General features: G+C 53.2%; 2 protein-coding genes across 9 annotated transcripts in view; both read left to right on the top strand.

The window, feature by feature from the left end:
* The first annotated feature begins 175 nt into the window (after positions 1 to 175).
* On the top strand, positions 176 to 9,335 carry LOC310880868 (regulator of cell cycle RGCC-like). Of its 2 annotated transcripts, none has more exons than XM_083797324.1 (5): positions 176 to 2,061; positions 5,587 to 5,742; positions 6,244 to 6,324; positions 7,263 to 7,325; positions 8,445 to 9,335. In XM_083797324.1, the coding sequence occupies exons 1-5, from the start codon at positions 2,013 to 2,015 to the stop codon at positions 8,450 to 8,452; spliced, it is 357 nt and encodes a 118-aa protein (XP_083653450.1). In that variant the 5' UTR covers positions 176 to 2,012; the 3' UTR covers positions 8,453 to 9,335. The 2 variants fall into 2 exon arrangements, with proteins under 2 accessions (XP_083653450.1, XP_083653449.1); XM_083797323.1 differs by lacking the exon at positions 176 to 2,061 and adding an exon at positions 3,995 to 5,186.
* Positions 9,336 to 19,760: 10,425 nt separating this feature from the next.
* LOC310880847 (H(+)/Cl(-) exchange transporter 5) overlaps positions 19,761 to 22,476 on the top strand; it is a 49,266-nt gene continuing 46,550 nt past the window's right edge. For 2 of the 7 annotated variants that reach the window (XM_083797256.1, XM_083797262.1), the window contains exon 1: positions 19,761 to 19,847. The gene's annotated coding sequence lies outside the window, so the exon portion shown is untranslated. Of the gene's footprint in view, positions 19,848 to 20,007; positions 20,043 to 20,072; positions 20,343 to 20,499; positions 21,370 to 22,476 lie in introns of those variants that run through there. The other 5 variants (XM_083797258.1, XM_083797260.1, XM_083797261.1 and 2 more) reach the window with 5 other exon arrangements.

Below are 22,476 nucleotides of genomic sequence, written 5' to 3'. Positions count from 1 at the left end.
GTCACATCCAAAAAATGGTTGCACCACCAATGCTTTTCTACATGGGAACAATTGTGGGGGTGACAAGCTAGGGAAGGGGTGACACACAGGGTCAGTGTCATTGTCGTCTTGGTGCTGGTCAGACTGGGAAGGCCCCATAGTGGAACCAGGGCCAAACTGGTAAAAGCAGGGAGCTTAGCCCCAGTGCTCCTGCACTTTTCAGGTTGCTGAGGGCTCCATGGCCCTGTAGCTGCCTCCCTCCCTCCCAGGAGCAGCCCTTTCCTCATGGCACTGACCTTGGGGGGCTGCTGTTTTGCTCTGGTTATAGGAAACGTCCTCCCAGAGGAGCCAGTCCCTCCCTGAGTTCCCATGGAGCCTGTGATTTGTTCATGGAAGAAGAGGAAAGAGGTGAAGAAGGCATGCTGGACTTGGTCCTTCGTTGCTTGGTGGAAAAATAGCCCATCACAGCAGCTTTCCATTGTGGTCCCACAGAATTGGCTCCATCATGTGGCCCTTACTTGACGCACCCCAGGGGCAGCCTCTGAATACCTTTTGGTGCACCCCAGGGGAGCCCTGGCTCCAAGGCAAAGCTAATGATAGAGAGACCAGGCAAGGCTGAGCTCAGGCCTTTGATCAGTGTCTCCCTTCGAAAGGGAACTGACAGCAGTTCCTACAGGAGATATGGAGCATCCTACCCCTCTTTCCCCAAGCATTGTGTTTTGACAGTGTGAGTCCTCAGTTTTCCAGTCTAATTCTGAATGTTGCTTAGGTGACAGCAGTAGCCCCATAAAACATGGTCATTCTAGCCCAGGGAACCAGCTCCTGCAGCCCAGAGGAGCCCCTTGGAATAAAATGAGCCCATACCAAACCGAGCTAAGGCAGTTGAGGGTGAGAGCACAGAACAGCCGCCATCAACGAGATCAGGGCCCAGCCATGGCCCCATGTGTCAGGACTTGCTTTTCTGCAGGCATGTTCCTCAAGGAGGAACAGCAGCCAGGGACCAGCCTGAGGCGAGCTGCGCTGGTTTGCCAGTTGCCACACTGAGGCAGGAAGAAATGCTTGACACCTTGGTGCAGACCAGTGTGCTCCAGCAATGCTGATGCCTTGCCCGTTTTGTGAGCAGGGAGTCCACAGCTCAGCTCATGTGCCCTACGCTTGCCATTGCGGTGTTACGGCTTTGGCCACCCTTTGTAGCATCGAGAGGGTTGTTAATGAATGCATGAGCCTTCTTTGCCATCAGTCAGGGAGAGATATTACACTGTAGCCTCAGTTGCATCTGTCCAGTGGATGGTGCACTGCTCAGGGTTGAACTCTTGTTTTGAAAAGGCCCCTTCTCTGCACGAGTACAGTCAGTATGGGTGGAGACATAGTACCTGGAGAACAGCAAGCTGAAGAGAGAAGAGTGTGCTGAGAGATAGCTGGTGAAAGCCTCCGCAAAACTGATAAACTTCAAAGATTAACAGTGCTGTTGAATCTGCAAAAAACAGATAAACCCAGGACACCATGAGTCTGCTGAATGCTTCTGGGGTCACTAAGCACACTCAGGCATCAGCTGTGTAACCAAGACCACATCGAAGGATGAAGAGCAGCTGCTCTGTGCAGACAGTGTGCAGGATTATTCCTGCTGCAAGAGCAGACCCTCTGGGGGACCTTCCAAGTTTCTTCCTAAAAGACTCTGGCATGTCAGTGAGACTCTGCTCCTCAGTCAACTGCCAGCATTGGTCTCACTGTTCCCGTGTGGTGCAAAGGACTGCCAAGGATAAGGTGTCCTAGTAACTGTTGCTGTTGGCAGATCAAGGAAGGGGGAATATACAACACCAGGACACCTTTTCTGTGTCCCTTTTGAAAGGGAGCATTAAGAAGGGGAAAAATCCTCAGCTTGGGAGGAGTCATTACAAACATTCACCAACAATTTTGAATCCAAGAGAAAGCAGATGATCTCTATAACTTTAATTGGATAAAAGCACATTCAAACCATGATGCCAAGCTGAAACTTGGACTGCGAATCATCTTTTTTGTCATCATGTGGGAATATGAAGTGTCTGAGTCCTGGACGTATGGGGAATGGATGGATAAGTCTTGGTAAGTGCAGCGGGTTGATGAGATATCCTGGGAAGGACCTTCCTAAAAGTGTCATATATGGGATTCCTTGGGGACTGAATAGTATATAGCATATTCTAATGGAGGTGGTTATGGAAGAGGTAAAGGAAGGGCACAAGTGTGCAGTAGCAGTAGTGGTGATGCAACGTCTGGAAACTCATAATGCACAATGGGGAGGGACACAGACAAGCAGAATGGCACACCACTGCTAGCAGTGCTGGAGACAATGAGTCCACTGCCTGTATGTGGTGCTGGCAAGACTGAGGCATAGAAAATGGACAGAGATGGCACAAACCTTCCGCATCCCTCATCTTTGTTCATTGTGAGAACATTACAAGAACTTTGCTGCCTAAACATTTCAGCAGCTGCAGCTGTTTATGTGCTTGCAAAGGAGGAAGCCAGAAGCATCAAGGCTGACATTAGGATCTCAAGCACAGTACAAAACAGCAACGTGCTTTATGTCCTGTCGTGGCCAGAGCACAACATGATCACACTGCTTCTAGGTATGGTTTTGGCTTGTCACTAATACCAGGGGCACCTGATCTAGCACTGAAGTTAACGGTGAGAAATTCAGACATCTGTTGCCATCATGTTTTTGATCAAATTTTTCAGTATCAAGAAAGAAAAACACAACTGGAGCGAATATTTCCATGTTCCTCCTCACTTTAGCAAGTCACTCAGAGAATGGTTGTGGCATAGATTAATGCTATCAGCACCATTGGCTTCCCTACTTTGATTCCTCTGAGCTTTAATTTCACTGAGTTTTCCATATGCCTCTCTCTAAGAACCAAGCACTGAGCAATTATAGTGGATAACGTGCACTCTGACATATCCTCTTGAAGATGCAAGCAAAAAACCAAAACATCCCATGCACTTTTGGGAAACACACTCTGCAGAGCCACACCAAATGTGAGGAAGGAGAGGTGTGCAGATTGCAGATGCTTTGACCAACAGGTCTACACTAGACTGTATTGTCAAGCAACCTATGTGCATAGCCCCCTTGGAAGCCACACAGGGATTTAAAGGTGACCAAAAGGTTTGTGGTCACCACTGTGCCTTACAGTAGACAGCCTAGAAGAGGATTAAGTCAGCCCTATAAAGGCTTCCTGGCAGACAAGCTGGCTGCCCTCAAATTTAATTTAAATGTGCACACACAAGCTCACTGTTGTATTTCATGTGCTGATCCCCTTGGGCCATGGGAAGAAGTGCAGGGCATTGCAGAGCCCTTTTCAAAAAAGCCACTACAGAGAACATTGAGTTACTGTTCAAGCTTACGATAACCTGAAGGTGACAGGTACTCTGAAATGCTGTTTGCTTTGCTTTGCAAGAAAATTGCTTTTCAAGTTTGCTTTTCCAAACACTGTAACCGTGGTGTCTTTTGCAGTCAACTCAGAGAAATCCACCTTTCAAAGCTGAAGTTTTTTAATTCAGAAAATGTAAAAATGACTGTGATTGCAAGGACCTTCCACCACATCACAAGACTGAAAACTGCTTAGTAGAGGATGAACATTGGGATGTTGCTAAAACCTCCACTTGAGGGCAGTACAGCACTTGTATACATACTCCTTTCTGTATGTGAATTGCTGTGAATTGGGTTGAAATGTTGTGCACCACCCTGCACTGAAAAGAATTAGAGACACTGACAAATGCTGCTGATATCATCGATTTATTGGTATGGCTATCCAAAACAATTAAAAAAAATTAAATTAATACTAAAGATACTGTCCATCTGCAACAATAAACTAGACTCTACTCCTAGAGTATCCATATCCACAAACCAGCAGCAAGGGGCAGTGAATGCCTTCCTCTGCCCTGCAGTATACATTTAATGGGAAAGGTGCAAAAACATAGGAGGCTTCCCAGCACAGTCCACAATTGCTAGGTAATCTTCTCTGGATGATGTTCCAGTATTTGTCCTTGTCTCTTCATCAAGCAGTCAGACAGTTTGATGGTTGAGGACCTCTTCTATTTGCCAATTGTAGGTGCTGAAATTATTCAGCTCCAGGCAGAACAGTGGTGTTTGCTGCACCTATCACTTGTGGGAGTGTTGTCCAGACACAGACCTCTCAACGTGAAAACTTACAAGTAAAACTGAAGAACAGGAGCTTGCCTGCATAGACTTCCACCTGGAGCCACAAAGGTGTCAGCATTAGCTGATGGTTCTGTACAGGAGTAAGAGCTAAAGAAAGCTCCAAGCCATCGCAGCTAGAAAACACAGAAACACCCTTTGTTTTAATCTACAGACTGTAGTCTCCCTCTGTGTCATGTTCCACCGCTAGTTACTTGCATCTAACCAGACTTCATGCCGCTGATCACCATCCCCTGGGCTCAGCTGTTCACCCTTGTTGCAGGTCAGTTTTTCAGGCCAGGGCAAAACTCAAGTGCACCATCAGCAGCTTTGTGACAACTTGCAGATATCAGCCAACTGGAGGTTAAAAACTCCGTCTCTTTTTGCTGTGAAGAGCTGGGCTATTTGATTAGTACAGGCAGCTAGTGCTTAAGCAAGAAATGGTGACCTGGTGAATTCCATTGCTACCAAGGAATAGGAACTGGCAAGGTTTAAATTCAACCTGTACCTACGGAGTGTGGTGGGGGCTTCCTGCAACCTCCTCGGGTCGCAGAGGATGGCTCTGCTGTGAGGACGAGCTGGGGAAATCCTGCTGGGGAGCTCACTCATGGATCAGAAGCTCTGTAGCAAAAAGGCCAGACCTCAAGAGAGGGCACAAAGGCAGAAATGGCTGTAGACTACAAATCTGTGTTACGCAGCTGTGCCTATGCTGAGCACACAGACGTGCAACAGGCTAAAACACACGAATATATACATTCGCCGCAAAGCAGCTCCTCACACACCGAGGGCGTGAGGACGGGAGGAAGCCGAGAACCTCACGGACACGGGCTGCCTTCAGCCCCGGGAGAACCACGCCGCGGGGCGGCCCCGGCTGGCCTGGAGGCGGCCCCGGGCCTTCCCTGGGGGCCGGGCCCCGAGCCCCGGCCGCTGGCTCCGGTTGGCGCGGGGCGGCCTCGGGGCGGTGCCGCCGGCACAAAACGGCCGCGGGCCCAACGCCCGCCCCGCCCGAGCAGCGCCGGCCCCGGCACCCCGAGACGCGGTGAGTGAGGGCGGCCCCGGGGAGGGAGACCCGTCCCGGGGGGGGGGGGGGTCCCAAGCCCTCGTCCTCCCAGCGCCCAGCAGGTGTCTGAGACCTCCCCGGAGCCGCCCTGAGCGCAGCCCCCTGAGGTGGTCCCTGGCACGTCCCTGGGGCCAGCTCTCAGCAGGTCCCTCGTGGGCTTTCAGCGCGCTTTTGCTGCAGCTCAAAATAGCCCAGGGCCCACCTCAGCCCTGCTGTCATCTCACCTGAAGGCATGGGGTGCGGCTGGGTCCAGGATCAGTAAAAGCCGGTGCCCTGACTGCACAGAGGTGCTCAGCAGTGCAGCTCCTGAAGGGACTTGGCGGAGGCTGTTCGCCTGGTGCATGTCCCAAGCACTTCACTGCTGATTTCTTGCCCGCAGCAATGTCTGACGACTTCAGTGACCTGTTGCGGGAGTTCAATGAGGCGATGGAGGACTTTGACAGAGGCCCTGCCTGTCAGTCCGAGCAGCATCTGGAGGAGCTGAAGAGGAAAGCAGGCCACAGTGTATATGATAGCGGCATTGATGAGCTGGAGAGTGAGTCTGGAGCTGGGGAATAAGGAGAGGTGTGGGAGGATGGCATCCATCAGGATGGAGTTGCTTTAAGAGCTATGGGGTTCTTCCATGGTAAATTGCTAAAGCTCCCTGCTGACTTAGCTCTGGGCTGCCTACCTGACTCATCCCCTAAGGGCTGGATGAGTAATGTTGGGAGGGCTGTGATTACCATGGGATCTTGGTCCAGGGCCTGCCAACATCTGGTTCTGTTTCTGCTGGGTTGGCTTCTGTAGGACTGCTGGTAACTTGAGATAACAGGGAATATCAAAAGGAAGCAGCGCTCTGTAGTAACCCTGAGGAATGCCCATGGCCATGCCCAGGCAACCTACAAGCATTCCTTGTAGCCAGGGAAGAGCAGGTGGGCTGGGCAAGAGTCGGGGTAGACCGGGGTCCTGTTCCATCGACGAGATCGGTCCCTGGTCCTGCAGCTTGTTTACAAGGTGCCTGTGGCCTTGAACATTGACTGATGCTTTGCATCTGCAGGTACCAGTACATCCCCAGCAAGCAGTCTAAACTCCAGTGAGGAGGATCTTAACACACATGCCAGTGCTTACCCCTCTAAAGGTAAGGCTAAAAGATCTGTCTGAAAGGCTGTTTGCCAGCGTTTCCTTGTGCATGTTTGGGAGAAGTCTTTAAAACGGTGAAGAAATTCCCATGTCGGGCAGCTGAGGTCACCCCTTCCTGGCTCAGCAGCAGTGGACACCCACCTGCTCTGTGAGGTGTGTGTGTGTGCAGCTGTGCCAGTGGTGCACTGCAGGATCTGGAGGTGGGAATGAGGCTTGAGGCCCTGGCTGGATCCCGAGAGAGATATGAAGTTGAATTGGTATGTTCCCAGTCAAGGCTAGGCTGACAAGGGGTCTCTTTAGGAGGGTCTTAGCATGAAGCTTTGACCTGGGAAGCACAGGATCTTACAGGGATAAGAAAACACAGGGAACTTGTCTTCCTCCCACTACATGCTAATCCAATTCCCTGGCCTCAGCTGAGTCCATACTGACTTACATCATATCATGTGCATGGGAGGATGTGTCCCTGCCTTTCTGTTTTCTCTGATTACAAGCCTATATTGCCACTGGCTGCTGTATAGGATGCTGATCTGCATGGTGATGCCTGTTGGCACTATCGTAGCCCAAGAGCCCAAGTCTGGAACTGGGAGCAGAGAGGACTGGGTTGGTGGGCTGTGAGGCTTTGTGTGGAGGCAGCTAGCGCTGGAGGGTGGAAAGATTGTATCTGCAGGTAAGAGCTAGTCCTGGGGTTTTCCTTTCTGCGCTGTCTTTGGGCAATATTGTGGGTGTGGAACATCTGCCCCCCCACAAGTGTCTATGCAGCCATTGCATAAACCCTTGCCCACATACTCCCAGGCAGTCTGCAAATTTGCATGACTGTTGTGAAAAGAGCAGACAGCTTGAGTAATTGTAGTCAAAACCAGGGGGCAGAGATCTTCTCTTAGACTAGAGGAGGGGAAGAAAGAAAGAGGACTGATGGTGTCTGTTTCTGTCCACTAGCTAAACTTGGAGACACACAGGAGCTGGAGGAGTTCATTGCGGATCTCGACAAAGTGTTAGAGGGTACGTATGCAGCCCTGGTCACCACACTTTGGGCACAGACATGGGAATGCCTCTAACACATCAGTGTGGTTTCTCCAGAGCTGGCTGCGCTCTTCCACTGGTGTGGAGCTGGGGCATGACTTATCCCCTCTTGTCTCAGAGTGCCTATTTCCTGCAGTTGGTCTGGCTGTATTCTGGTGTTCCCTTGTTCTAGGAAGTACCCCCAGGTAGGTGCATCCAGCATAGCAGGATGAAAGACAGACTTGGAGAAAAGTGGCTAAACATAGCATCGTGTAGGGCTATTGGCATTTTCAGGAAGATCTCAAGACACTTGTGGTTCTTTACCTACGTCATACCTGCTCAAAGGCTTTTCTTTGCAACAGGCAACAGAGTGGGTGAGCAGGAGGGGGGAGAGTATTTGTACTAGTGGTATGGCCCTGTGGAAATATCCTGTGTGGAGTGAGGAATGCGAAGATTCAGACTTGATAAGTACCACCTAGCAAATGCCACTTGGGACATGTTGGCAGTAGGCAAGTCTATCATAGTGGGACTTCTGCAGAGCAGAAACCACTTCGCGTGTTATGTGCAGTGACAGGGGAATCCCAGTACTCTGGGAGCACAAGCAGGTTGTGGTATCACTCTGCAGATTCCCTCTTCCTGACAAAGGGCTGGGTTGCAGGTATCCCTGGGGAGGATGTGATACCATGCGGGACCTCTTAGGCAGGTTTACCCAGGCAGCGCTACAGTATCGTGAGGAGAGTCCCCAGGAGCTTTCTAGCTGGGGAAACTGAGGCATGGGGTCCACAACTCCTCTCTAAAAGGGTTCCCGAGTTAGAATGTGATTATTTTTATTCCTCTCCTCCCCAGCAGGCTACATAGGTCACAGTTCTCAGTACCTGTTACTTTCCTTCCCTTCTGAGTGTCCAAAATGAGTTGTCTGGTGGGGAAGTGTTGCTTCTGCTGGTTCTGAGTCATAGTTGGAGTCAGTAAACCAGGAAGGGAGACATGGCCCTGAGAGCAGATCTCTGCTCTAACCCTGCTGCAGGTGATGCTGGATGTAGTGGTGGGGATGTCCAGTGTACTGTGCAGCCTCCCCAGCTGAGGTCTCACCACTTCTTCCCCCCATTGCTTGTCCTGCAGAGATGTGAGATGTGGCTTTGGAGCGTTTGGAGGAGCATCCACAGTAGATGCACACAGTGCCTCCCCGATGTACCCTCTGCTTCTGTGCCCCGCCGCTCCCCTCCTGAGTGGATGACAGCTCTTCTATGCCATGGGACGTGCTACTCCGTGTCAGGGAAAGGCAAGGAAAACCACAAGCATGGACTGATCCTGCCTGAGCAGGCCAGCCTCCTCCAGCCTGCCTTCACAGCTGCCTTCTGGACCAGCAGCAGGAGAGCTGGGATGCGTTTCTGGGGCTGTGGGGCTGGGGTGCTGGGGCAGCTGTGCTTGTGCCAGTCTCCTGGCACCGATGGGCTCAGGCCTGTGGCAGCTCTGTGTTCATGGCTTGTTCAGGCCCGGGGGTCTGGGCAGGGCAGGCTGCTGGGAGGGCAATGGGAGCCTGAGGGTGCTCCTCCCTGGTGGTGTGGGCACAGCCATAGAGCAGCTCTCTCCTCAGCCTTGCTTTTGGCCTGCTGGGAGATCTCCTGCGGTCTGCTGGCTGGAATGGCATAGGCAGCTCTGCTTTAATGTAATCACAGGCACCAGACTCTGCTCTATGAGGGAGGGCTGGGCATCCGTAGACCAAGTGGGTTTGGGGGATTTATGCCACTGAAGCCAGAGGATGATGGGGGGAGATGAGCTTGCAGTGCTTCAGTGACACCTTGGTGTCCTCTCCTGGTTCAGGAAGCCCGTTTCTGCTGTGGTATGCCATGCAGCAGCCACTGCTTGCCCTTTGCTTTGCATGGGTATCTGCAAATAAGGCCCCTGCCTGGACCCCAGGTACCTTTGCCCTGGCTTCTGCTATAAACACTGTAAAAATGATGTTGTACACTGTACAGTTGCTGTATTTTTATGAATGGGATTTTAAGTCTCTGCACTTGTCTGTGTTTTTGTCCAGCCTGTTCCTGTAGGCTCCTTTCATCTTTGGAGCTGCCTGCGGGGGTGGGAGCAAACCCTGCTCCAGCTTTGAGTACTGCCAGCCAGTGGGCTGTGAGCAGTTGTGGGGGAGCTCAGAATGAGTTGAGCAGCCCTCCTCTGCCTGGAGACGGATGGGGGACCCCAGTGGGACACCGTGATCCTCTCTGCCCTTGCCTGGGCTCAGGTTGTCTGTACCTGGCTGACACTGGAAGCTAGACTGCTAGTGGATGTGCTCTTCTGCTGATGTCCACTGAACTCTGTTGAGCAGTGGTGGATGGACAGACCAAAGGAGGGAGCCAGCTTCTGCTGGGGGGCCTTAGCAGAGCCTTATGCAATGAGCCCCAGTCCTCTGTGTCCTGAGGACTCAAATCATCTTGACTTGTGACCCCCTGGGGAAGTGCCCGGGTGGGACATATTAGTCTCTTAGTTTGGGACTCCCTGGAGAAGTCTCAGGAGCTGGCAGAGAGCCTGACTGCCCTAGTAGGGCTGGAGGTACCCTGCTGCATGGCCTTGGCCTTGCTGGCTGGAGGGGAGGAAAAGTGCCTCGGGCAGAATCCACTCTGTTCCATCTCCATCTGTTGAGCTGGAGGTGATGAGCCATCTATTCCACCCTGAAAGTACATTACAGGGAGTATTTCTTGACTGGCCTAAAGAAACAAGAAGAGAACAAGATTCCTTGCTGTGGAGCCAGGTTTGCAGCTGTGTGTTTATTCCCAATACGTTCGGAAAGGTGAAGATGTCTGTGGGTAACACCGTGTACAGACACTGCTCTTAGCAGCTCCTGCTCACTAGGGGAGAGGCCCTGCTGATGCTTTCTTTGGGTTTTCCCCTACACAGAATTTTCCCCCACACAGAAGCTGCCCTTTGAGCAGCATGACGACTGGGAGGAACACAGGGAGAGGTTGGGGGGGGCGGGGGGGGAGGCTGCTTGCTTCAGCTGTTGATGCTGCCCTTCCTTCCCTGTGACGTCCTTGTGAAGCACGGACATGTGCAGCTCTGTTGCAATTGTCTGAGCAGGAAACGAGACAGATTTAGCTTCTCCCCTCACCCCTTGGTTTATGTGATACGCTGATGTTGAGGCTACTGGTCATGTAGTCAGTCAGCTTGGGTGCTAATTCTGTCCCAGAAGTCTGCTGACAAAACGCTGATCCGGTGAACTCGAGCACTTGGGCAAGGAAGCAGCAGGGCTTCTGAGCTGTCTGAGCAGAGCCCGGCAAAGGGCAGGCTGCGCGTGGGACAAATTCTGACACCACTTTTCCCATGCTGTGTGACATGGCTGCAGAGCTGCCTCCCAGGATGGACCCCTGAGCCCTCAAAGGGCAGCTAAAGGGTGGGGGGTGACAGCAGTGCTGTGGGGCTGGAGGTGGAGATGCTGCGTGACAGCGTTCCTGTGCTCCTGTCCTGGGGTGTGAAGCACCCTGCTCTGCAGCGAGACTCATCCCACATCAGAGGGGCCAGGGCAGCAGAAGCTGCCGAGATTGCTCATGTTGTCTACGTAGTGGGTGGCTGGTGATGGCAGTGCCCCTTGATGTCACTTGGGACGCTTTTTTTCCCCTCTGATTCATTGTGTGCAGGAGTTTCTCCCTTGCACTCTTACTCTGAGTGTGGTATTTATTCCACCCACGGTCCCCTTTTCCCTGTGAGTATCACTCATGCGTTACGTGCACATGTGGGAAGGGTATTCTTAAAACCTTGCCCCCAACCTGGCTGATAGCGTGGTCTCCCACCGGGTAGCCGTGGCGCTGGGCGCTCGGCTGGGGCACCCTGCGCTATGCGCTGCCACGGCCCCAGCTGCTGCTCGCTGGCTTCGCAATAGCGAGGCCGCTGCAAACGTTGCTAAGCGACTGCGTATGTAAATACTTTCAACCCCCAAAATTTGCTGCTCTGAATACACCCCTGCAGCAAAATAACACCGTGACGCACCAGAGGGGTTGTTTGTTGTGGGTGCGCCAGGAGAAGGGCTTGGTTGTTTCCTGGCCATCCAGCCCCCTGAGTCAGGTTGGCAGCCCGCGCTGTAAGGCTGAGCCAGCCCACGGCGGGCAGGGTCCTCTGCAGGGCTCAGGGTGCCTCCCGCACCCGTGGTGCTGTCAGGGCATACGGGGTGCTGGAGGAGCAGGGAACAGCCCGGGAGGCTGGAGCCTATGGCACGAGCAGGGAGAGATGGGCCCATGCTGGTGGGGAGAGGGGAGACCCCTCGTTGATCACACCGCGCAAATAGGGGCTGGCAGCACAGCCAAGTGCAAACTGGGGTTTCCTGGGGTGCTGGGAGTGTTCCAGCCCTCCTCGGTAAGGCCGGGGCACAGGAAGCAGAGGCAGGGAAAGTGAGCAGCAGCCCCCACCCTGCCGTCTGGGAGGACATGCAGCCCTAGGCAGGGTGTCTGCAAGGCAGGCACCGCTTCCAGCCGTGTGTGTTCGCTACAGTGCGGTCTGCTGCCTGGTAACCACGTTCACGTTTTCTTAGAAGCAAAGAATAGCGCATGCAGGGCTGACAAAGGACGGGAAGTGGCTAACCAGAGTCAAGGCAATCGCAGCCTCCTGCCTGCACCTTTTCCTACAAGCTCAGCTGCAACCATAGCCTTTTCAGAGAACGGAGTGTTTATTTACCTGTGGAGCAGGCGCTGCTCTAGCAGCAGGTCTCATACGGTCTCTGGTCTTTTCACAGGGTCTTTGAGTCCCTCCAGCTCCAGGCTGGGGGCATTTAGCTCCAGCCGCGATGCAAGATAACAGAGGAACAGTTCTGATGGCATCCTGGAGGCCCGAACAGCTATGTTGGGATGGAGGTGGAGGTTTAGAAGAGGTGGCCCATGGCCACACGTGGGCTGGCTGGCTACCAGCCACCTCCCTCCCTTGCAGCACAGAGGGCATCCAGAAACCTCCCTGGTGGCTACCACCACAGGAGCCACCTCTGGGCAGATGTTGCCTGTGCCTCCTTGTGCTCACAGGCCCTCTCGCTTTTCCCATCCCTACCATCCACAGGAAGATTTGTTGCATGGTGGCCTCCCTTGAGGTTTGAGGGGAGGAGGGCAGGCATGCAGATGTCAGGCCTTCTGTCTGTGTATGGAGGCTGATGGAGCAGGATGTACTTCCTCAGACCACCACAGCCTCGATGTTCCTTGATGAAGCTGTTCCCACACGGAGAGATCTCCCCCACCTCAGGGGAGGGTAAAAGGAGTTACCACTGTTCTTCAAAATAAATTACGGGTTAATGGACAGAATTTCCTTCTTTGCATGTAGCTAGCCCATGTCAGCCATGGGAGAGGAACATATGCTGAGGTATTTCTTCATGAAAACACCAAGGAGAAGATCTGCTGCTCTTGCTGGCCTTAAAACCAAGTAATGAGAGGGACCTCACTTGGATCTCACATGGACCTCAGTTTGGATCAGAAACTCAATATTCCGCCAACACGTCTCCCTCATCCACGTATAACCAGAGCTCTCCAACCCTCTCCAGACTGCCTGTGGTCCTGCTCTGAGCCCCGCCAGCCCCAGCAGGTGCTCTCCCATCCAGCAGCCAAGCGAGGATGTTTGCACAGTGCTGCCCAGGGCTGGGTGCACTTGCTGGCTTGGGGACTTGTGCACCACGCTGCGTTTCAGAGAGTAACCACATCCTTCGTGGGGAGGGAAGTATCTAGACCTCCAGACAGTTGGGCTGGCTATGGTGACTCAAGATGTTGTAACTATTTTGGGAGATAACTAACCCTAGGGATGATACCTGCTGCTTCCTCTCTTTTCTGACAAATCTTCTGGCATGTTTTGGGGGGATCTTTCCATGTTTATGGAAAAGGGAGATATGGGGCAGTTTCAGGTCCTGGTGTAAGAGCATATTTTTCAGCATGCTTTTTTTTTATTTTCCTGGAGAGGTGCAGGAGGGCAGGAAGCAGATCTCCCTGTACTTCACATAATTCCCCTCCCAAAAGCACGGCTCATTGCTCTCCACCTCCCCAGCCCATCCTGTGATGTTTTTATGACATGAGTTTGTCTTTGCTGCCGCGAGGCCCCTGCCTTGCCCTCCCCTCCCTGCCTGTGGGCTGTTGTCCTTGGCCCTGGCTTCACCTGCAGGGAGCCACCATCCCTCACCGTGCCCGATCATCACAGCCAGATACAAGTTCCTGGGGTGCAAGTCAATTCTGAGGACCAAGGGAAGACTGGCATGGTGACCCTGCCCGCCTCCAGACATAATGAACCCAGCCATCTCTCTTTTAAAACATCAGTGGCCTTTGGCCACCCCAGACAGGGGTCACCCCTCTGTGTTAAATGGGGTGGCTTTGTCTCCTCCAGTGGGAACCTGCACCTAGGCAAGGGGGAAAATAAGAATAGGCTTTGACTGCTTCACCAGCTCCTCAGAAACAAGCTTCCTTCTCAGAAGTGAAAGGGGTGGTGTAGCCCAGAGACACTAGGCCATCATCTCTCTACTGGCCTCGACCACAACTTCCACCTCGGAGACAGCAGATTTTAGCAGTGATGCCGTGGAGGGATGTGAAACCACGGAGGGATCCAGTGAGGACATAGGAAACTAGGGACTTCACAGGTCACCATTGTGCTGGAAATTCCCCAGAGCAGCCAGCCCAACTGCTAGAGGGAAAGGCACGAAGGAGGGAGGCTGGTTGGAGCAGAGCTGCAAGGAGAGCTGTAGTTCAGGCTGACCAGCTCAGATCTCCGCTGCGAGCGAAGGGAACGTGGCTGCAGAACACAGCAAAGTGGCCCTTACAGGTAAGGCAAGAAGCTAGGGGCTTTAACAGCCATGGTGAGTTCAGGAACTTCCTACTTGCAAGGAAGAACAGGATGAATTTGGCAAAGCTGAAATGTGAGGTCTCTATCAAACACAAGGTGTTCAGAAAGCCAGTCTGAGCATGCTTCTCCTCAGTCACCTTGCAGCATCCTTTACAGCCGACCGAGGCATTCCCAGCTACATCAGCCTTCAGCAGGATTTTTGCCAATGAACAGTGAATCTCTCCTGGGCCATATTTCAGGATGCTTTACAGCCTGTGAGCTGCATCCCTGCTCCAACCAGAGCCTGAAGGACTTTCCCTATGTGAACTCCTTCAGTGAACAACTTCATCCCCACAGTGAGCAGTGCAGTACTGTCTCCAGCGCCCGTCTGTACAGACTGCAGAGCAGTGATGTCTGTAGCAGGCTGGGGTCTGACTTCGTCCCCAGGGTATCCAAAGGCACAATACAGGCAGTGGCAGCCAGCACAGCATCCTGTCTCCTCACCTCCCTAGGTCACTTCCCTGGATTGTTCTGCTCTGCTAAGGACAAGGGTTGGCTGCTGGCCATCCCTGGAGACAAGGAATGGACAAGTGTCGCATGTCTCTTGGCCAGTGGAATTTCATTCAATGGCAAAGCTTACCTGTTGCATGGGACAATGGCACGGGAGGGTTATCCTGTCTCTCTTGGCTTTCTCCTGCCGCCCTTCCTCCTACTTCTTTGGGAGCTGCCCTCCGGCACTCCCTACCAACAGCAATGTCAACCAGCCCTGAACCAGGGGCAGGAGCCTGATTTCCACCCTTGCCAAAACCCTTTGTCTGACATTGGAAAGACTGGCTCAGGTTAGGGCAAAATTGAGGGAGAACAGAACACAGCTGATCCATGCTCAGGTTCCCCGCTGGCTTAGATGACATTAACCTCACAATTAAACTAATTAAACTAATACCAGGATGATCCAGCCCTGTGTCACCATCCCTCTGGCACCAAGCCTGCATTCAAGCCCACCAGCTAAACCTGCAAATTCTTTACCTCAGATTTTCTGCACTCAGAGGTGCGCAGCCTTTTCATACTATTTGCAGTGATCTTTGTATCTGAAATACCTTTTCTTTTGTAATTCTTTTAATTGGTTTTGTTAGTATGATGACCAGCCACGTGCTTCTTTCCCCACTGTATCACTTGAGTTTTCTTGTCCTGTCTGTCCTACCTCTATAGGATATGTTTAGAATTTAAAGTTCAACTCTTTTCACGTTTTGCTGTGAAGCTTGCTTTCTTTGGATGTGTTCCTTGACATCTTCTGTCTCCCAAATGTGCGCTGGCTGTCAGTAATTGGAAGATCAATGTTGAGTCAAATTGCTGATAGATGACACATACAAATATCACGTGGATAAAGCAGCAGGAGGTGCTGCAGCAGCCTCCCTGCAGCCTCGCATAGTACAGAGAACCTACTCTTTCCTCTGTGTGGGTGGCTTGGACATGTCTAAGGGGTTCCTGCTCTGCCTGCATCACAGGGCCAGCAGCTCTGTCCCTGAACAATGCCCTTGCAGAGACACTTAAGCAGCTGGTTGTTTCTCTCCTGAGGATTGTCTCCATTTCTCCCCACCACAGGGGATGTGTGCGGCTGAGCTCTGCATTAGACAGGCAGCAGCAGAAAGGCTGCTGTTCCGCAGGCAGCAGCGAGAGGCTGCGCCTCTCTCTGGGTGTGCTCTCCAGGTGGGATTCCAGATCGAGTGTGGCTCACAGCATGGCAGGAATTTGTCCCAGTGCTGTGGACCAGGGTTTTGGACAGGGTGGATAGCGCAATGGCAGGTGAGGAAAAGGCACAAAATGATGCTGAGGAGCAAATCTTGCTTGCACAGGGGGTGTCAGGATGCTGGGTGCTCCCGGCCCTGCTCCTCACCTCCCTGTTGGCCCCAGCCAGCCACGTGTTTCCAGCTTCTGCTATTTCAGGGCTTCCTGTTTCCCTAAAACAAGTGTTTTCCCAGCACGCTGGGGACAAAACAGGCAACTGTGGGGCTGTCACTGCCTTCATATGATGGGTCTGACTTTCACATTCAGACAGAGGAATTTTTCTTCTGGTGAAGCTCTCAGGCAAGTAGCATAGAAAACAATGGACAGGAAAATGGGTTGAAGTTGCCTGCCTTTCCCTTCCCTGGCTCCTCGGTACGTGTATTGTTTGTGCGTGTCTGCATCTGTCTGTGACTACCTCCAAATCTGGGTTTCTGTTACTGAAGTTCCCCCATAGAGCTGCCCAGACAGTCAGCACAGAATTGCTTCTCTCTGTCAAGAAGAGCGTGACACTGGCATCGTGGAGCAGACCCCTCTCCATTCGTCCCTAGTTCCACACCCCTGCTCCTCTCTCCCAGAGACCATTGCTTTGCAGAAAGTCTATTTTCTGCTGAGGTTTCCAAGGTTCACCACCCTGTGCTATTTGTCTCTGGTTGTCCCAGGCCTTTTGCATACTAGGCAAGTGAAAAAAAACAAATTCTGATTTCCAGGGGGAATAAATGAGAAGTCTATTTAAAGGAAAAATCTCTTTTCCCACCTGGAAACACCCTGATGGGAGGTTTTCAGCCTGCCTCAGGACTCTTGTCAAGGAGTCTGCTGGCACACTGGGGGCAGGCAGTTGTGGGTGGGAGCTGTCCAAGAGGAGGGCAGCCAGCAGCAGGAGGAATGCCGAGCTGGCACCTGCTGGGGCTGTCAGTCCCAAGGGAGCTCCACAAAGGGCTGCTCTCAGGAGCTCTGACAGCAAGGACCTCCTCCGTAGGCCACATGGATTTCCACAGGCCTGCGTCAGTAACTCAGAGAAGAAGTGAGAAGGGGATAAGAAAGAGACCAGGAGAGCAACCAGGGCAGGAGAGCCCTTCTCATGTGCTGGGCCTCTGGGCAGAGCACAGGTATGGCTGCCCTTGCCAAGCTGGCCATCTCTAGGGAGGGAGCTGTTGGCTGCCTGCTACTCCCCATCAGCCCCAGTGCACCGAGCATGGGTGGAAGAAGGTGGAAAGCCAAATCCAGCAGCCTCAGCTCCCTTGGAGGCAGCCAAGAACATGCACCAGCCCAGTGCATGTCTAAAGAGGAGAACACTGGGTGTACCACAACTTGCTCACACTGTGGGATAGCACAGGGATGTGGTGGGGCTGGCTGTGTCCAGTAGCACAGCCTGGAGTTGAGGCTAGAGGAGCTGGTGTTCATTTCCCACCACTAATCACTGGGGGAACCTGGCCAAGCTGTGTAATCACAGAAGATCAGAAAAATCCAGGGTTCATCCCTTCAGGATTTGTGGCAGGGTCTTCTTCTTTTAAAGGACTTTCACATACATGGCATGATGCCGATGCCATCTTGTATGGCAGTTGTTATGCTAAAACCAGTGTCTGTTCTCCCACATCCCTAAAACATGAGCATTGCCAGCCCCACCATGATATTCATCCTCTTTGCACCTCACCCCCCACCCCCGCCTGGAGTGCCATGGGAGGCCTGAAGGTACCAGGACACTGGGCACTGGGTGGAAGCCTTTGAATAAGGGATGTAGGGTTTTTCACGTGCCATCAGATGAGAAGTGGCTGAGCAGACATTCCTCAGAGAAGCAAACACATCTGCTCTGTCCTGAGGACTCACCCCGAGGAGCTTCAGGAGACCCTCCAGCCACATGGACTTCTGTTCCTGGGACAAGTTTTTTGCTCCAATTACATCTGTGTCACTCTGCTGTGTCCTGAGCATGTCTTTATGCTGTTCTGGGATATCTCCCAGCGGGGATCAGCTGTGCTTCCAGGCCCAGAGAAGAAATCAGCTGGGTTTTAAGCCAGTCTCCATGGGAAGAGGATAAGAAGCCTCCAGGGGCTCAGGCCGTTTTCTGACTGTCCTGTGCTTCAGGGGAGATATGCAACGGGCTGTGACCTGCGGAGCAGCTAGACAGAATTAAAAATTTCTCCGAGTGGACAGCAGGGAGTGCCAGCCAGGTGCTCGAGGCCGTTCACAGACTCCGGGCTGCTCCTGGCTGCACCATTGCTGCCCTCTAGTGCTGCCAGCGTCTGTTCCCGTGCCTGGTCCCGGACAGACTGGCGTGACGGGTGAGGGACTGGGATGTGGGATCTGGTAGCCGGCTGCAATAGGGGAAGGCTGTTTAAAATCTGTATCACATGAGAATCCAGGGACTCTGCCTGGGAATGATTTGTACCAGGTGCTGGGTGCACGACACAACCCCCCCCAGCTGCTGCTCCAAAGAGCTTAGCGGTGTTAAGGATGCCACCACACCGAGGGTGAGTGTGAGTGGCTGGGGGGTAATGTCTGTAAAACCTGCACGAAGATCATCAAGTCCAGCTTCTGGCTCCTCACAAGGCCACCCAAAAATCAGACCATATTTCTTAGAGCATTGTCTAAACAATTCTTGAAGTCTGGCAGGCTTGTTGCTGTGACCCCCTTCTGTGGGGAGCCTGTTCCGATGCCTAAAAGGAAGGAGGAAGCAGAGGTTTGCTGGATGTAGGACATGCTGTGTGACAGCACTCATGAAAGCTGCAGAGCATTCCACCAGAGCGGACAGCACAGCATCTGACATCCCGGTCTGAGACACGAGTCACTGCCTCAAAAAGCAACAGTCCTAAAACCCAACTATATCAGCTCATTAAAATTGTCTTTTCTCCTCCAGGCTTGTTCCCTTTGGAGACAGGAGCAAGGGGGAATGACAGGAGACAGAGCCTTCCCTGGAGCCCCCCAGGGGCATGGGAGCTGCCAGCTCTGTGCTGCTCTGCTCCAGAGGTGTCTAACACCTGCCCATTGGCAGGGTGTTAGCAGAGAGGCTGTTTCCCAAACCAGTGCCTCTGGTGATTCTGATCCAGGCTGCTGTCACTGTAGCAGTACATTGCATGCCTTCAGTTTGTTTCTTCCAGGCATCACAAAACACTTTCCCAGCATTCACGATTTTGTCATTCTCTTCCTCTTCCTCAGCTTTTGGGAAACTGAGGCAGAGAAAAGTCATCTGTGCCACGCTGGGTTATACCTGTTCTACATCCCTGCTGCCTTGGCTGTCTGGCTTATTCCTGGGCGCAGACGTGCTGCTGGGTGCAGAGCACAGGCTGGATCCTGTTCCTGATGGGGCCACAATGGTGACCTGACACCAAAAGAAACACTGAGACTGAGAGCCACCAAGCTCAGGGAGCTGGTGCCAAGGCACAAGTGGTCTGAGGGCCCCCTGAGCACACAAACCGCTAACATCATGTAAATATTTAGTGCGTTGATAGCGGGAGGTTTAACTCAGCAGGCAGCTAAGTGCCACAAAGACGTTCATTCACTTCCCCCTCCCTGAGTGGGGAAACAACTAAAACATCAGCGTGTTACCAGCATTATTTTGCTCCTAAATCCAAACCATGGCAAGTACCACCTATAAATATATTGTAACACGGAGCCAGCATTTATAAGGATGTATTCTCTAGCTGTAGGAAGGTGCCAGCCTAGGTCTTCAAGTCAAGAAGCTCCTCCGTGTCCCTCAGGCTCCTTTAAACGCGCTTGTCCCTGCTCCCTCTCACTGGGAAGTGCAGGAGGGGGCAGAGCGGACGCTTATTTCTGGGGAGTTCTGACAAGATTTACGAACAAGAGGCACCCGCCCGCGAGGTGCCGGCTCGGGCCCAAGATGGCGCCGCGGAGCAGGCCGGAACGGGCGGGACCGGAACGGGCAGGGCGGGCCGGGGGGCGGTGGAGCGGAGCGGGGCCGGGGCCGGGGCCGGGGCCGGGGCCGGGGCCGGGGCCGGGGCGGGGCTCGGCGGAGCGGAGGTGAGGGGCGGGGGTCGCGGCGCTGCCTGCGGGATGGGGACGGGGCAGGGCGGCGGCGGCGGAGCGCCCCGGGGCTGCCCCAGCCCCGCGTCCCCCCGTGGGTGCAGGCAGGGGCTGCGCCTGCCGCGGGCCGGCTGCTGGCTGGGGGGCGGGATGGAGTTGGGCCCTGTGGTGGCAACGGGGAGGTGAAGCCAGGTTCTGCCTTAACTTTAAGTGTTTCAAAATCCTCTTTATTCTTTTAAACTGAAAGGGCCTTTCTCCTGGAGCCGAACACGGGAGAAATCTCAGGGAGGTCGTCGGACAACACCCGGGCTGGGTTGCGCAGCCCGGTAGCTGTCAGGGCAGCAGTAGCGCCCGGGGGTGCGGGGGGCTGTTATGGCTCCCCCATTTCCTACCGGGAGGCAGGACCCGTGTCCCCTGCTCCCCGCCGGGCACCGGGCGGCTGCTGGAGGCTGTCGCGTTGTGCCCGTCGTGAGACCGGGCACGGTGTGTCAGGTGCGATGTGCTGATGGCAGGGAAGGCCTTGGAGCTGTGGTGGGCTGGCTGCGGCGTGCAGGGAGTCGTGCCCTTGTTGTTTGTGGCTTTGGTGGATTGGTTTTTCAGAGGTGAAGTGAGGAAATTGATGGTAAGATGGTGAAGGGTCTGGAGGGCAAAATGTATGAGGAATGGCTGAGGTCCCTGGGTTTGTTCATCCCAGAGCAGAGCAGGCCGAGGGGAGGCCTCATGGCGGCCTGCAGCTCCCTCACGAGGGGAGCGGAGGGGCAGGCGCTGAGCTCTGCTCTCTGGGGACAGCGACAGGACCCGAGGGAACGGCATGGAGCTTGGGCAGGGGAGGGTCAGGCTGGGTGTTAGAGAAAGGTTCTGCACCCAGAGGGTGGTCGGGCACTGGGACAGGCTCCACAGGGCAGTGGTTACAGCACCGAGCTGCTGGAGTTCAAGAAGTGTTTGGACAACGCTCTCAGACACAGGGTCTGATTTTGGGGTGGCCCTTTGGGGACCCAGGAGTTGGACTTTGTGATCCTTGTGGGTCCCTTCCAGCTCAGATATTCTGTGGTCCTGTGAAATGAGAACTATTGCACTAGTTTTGGTGGAGGGCTTTAACAAGAAAGGATTTATAATGCTTCCTAAAGATTAGACTGTGGCTTTGTTTGTTGTCCTCTAGGACATTGGTGTACAGGAATATTCTTTGAGCTGGCTTTTTTTTTTTTCCTCCTGTGTCTTTCTTGTGATCATTTTGGCGGTTGTGCAGAAGAATTATGGGTTTTAACACACCAATCCTTGAAGGTTACTCTCAAAACTTTTAGCTGGCTCCTGAAGCTCTTTGGTTGTTGGTGGAAGAACTGGAGCGTGGGTTTTAACACTGGAGGAAGCTGATAGCGCTGCTGAGAGCCTTGTGTTTCTGTCCTTTCTAATGGTTGAAATGGTTTGCAAATGTAGTGCAGCTTGAAGACAGCAGTCTGCGTTTTGCTGTGTCTGCATTCCCATCATACTGAGGATGGCAGCGTGGACTTTAAGCTGCTTGGTACGAATATCTTTGCATCAGTAGGTAACACATTGCTGTGAAAAGCCATAGGAGTGGGCATGGTTTAGATTCGCCTCCTGGCTGGCGTGGTCTAAGTGGCTGCATGCCACCTGCTGTAGCAGCCCAGCTGATGGGCATTCAGGCAGCTGTAGCCTCATCTTTGTGGTGATGCTCCTGGTATGTTGGAAATGGTTGCAGGATCACCCCTGCCTGGTTCTGGTGGCAGTTACAGCTGAGGTCTGCAGCTTTCTGCTGGGGATCAGAGAGAGCTCGGCTAGCCTGCCTGAGCTCATGGCAGCGCAGCTGGCTCTGGGTGGCCTTCGTGGTGGCTTGCGCGTGGCCCTGAAGCGAATGAAGGATGGCTGCTTGTTTTCTTCCTCTGGCTAAACGACTGCCATAGGAAACTGTAGGCAAGCCAGTATGCTGCTGGAGGAACAGTGGTATTTTGTGACTACAGTAGTTTGCACCTTGCAGCAGTGGTTTTTGGAAGTGGCAGGCTGTGATCTGCAAATAGATGCACTTCCCTCTAGAAGTGTTGTCAGCTGTGCAGTGCAGGAAAACCCTCCCTGCAAACTGGTGCTCTGTGGCAGAGATGCCTCTCCAAGCATCGAATAAACCCAAAGTCTCCTGCAGTGTCTTCCCAGTGAGGCAGAGCCGTGTGAGTCTCAAAACATGTATTTGAGACTCGGTGAGGATTGCTCAGAGCTAAGCGTGTAACCACGTGCTGTATCTTCTTACTCTGTTTTGACAAGGTGAAGTGGCTCACATGGGAGGCAAGATTGCCAGTCTTGTCACCAACAGTGGGAGTGAACAGCTAATAAATAATGAGGATGTGTTCGTGATGATTAGCCAGGCACGTTGGTAATAGTTCTCTCAGAGCAGTGTGAGAAATTTTATCTCATTATGTGGAGGAGAGGGAGTTGGAGGAAGATTGCTAGGCTGTTGTTTTCTTGCCTTTTTTTTTATCTGCTAAGAAATAAAACTGCTCAAGGTAAGCTCAAAAGGACATGTGTTATCCAAAGTGCTGGTCTTAGCAGTGATGATGACGTAGGAATCCTTCAGGCTAGTGCTTGTCTCAGGTGACCTGAAGCGTGGGGTAGGTGTCAG

Source organism: Anser anser, assembly GCF_964211835.1.
Source record: "Anser anser genome assembly, chromosome: 13".
Lineage (NCBI taxonomy): Eukaryota > Metazoa > Chordata > Aves > Anseriformes > Anatidae > Anser > Anser anser.
Note: the sequence above shows the minus strand (reverse complement) of the source record. Positions and strands in the feature narration are given on the sequence as shown.

Excerpts from the sequence above, each read along its gene's own strand:
- LOC310880868 (XM_083797323.1), top strand. The coding sequence starts at position 4,814 with ATGGCTGTAGACTACAAATCTGTGTTACGCAGCTGTGCCTATGCTGAG. Across the intron at positions 5,743-6,243 it reads CGGCATTGATGAGCTGGAGA|GTACCAGTACATCCCCAGCA; the intron begins GTGAGTCTGGAG and ends TTGCATCTGCAG. Across the intron at positions 6,325-7,262 it reads CAGTGCTTACCCCTCTAAAG|CTAAACTTGGAGACACACAG; the intron begins GTAAGGCTAAAA and ends TCTGTCCACTAG.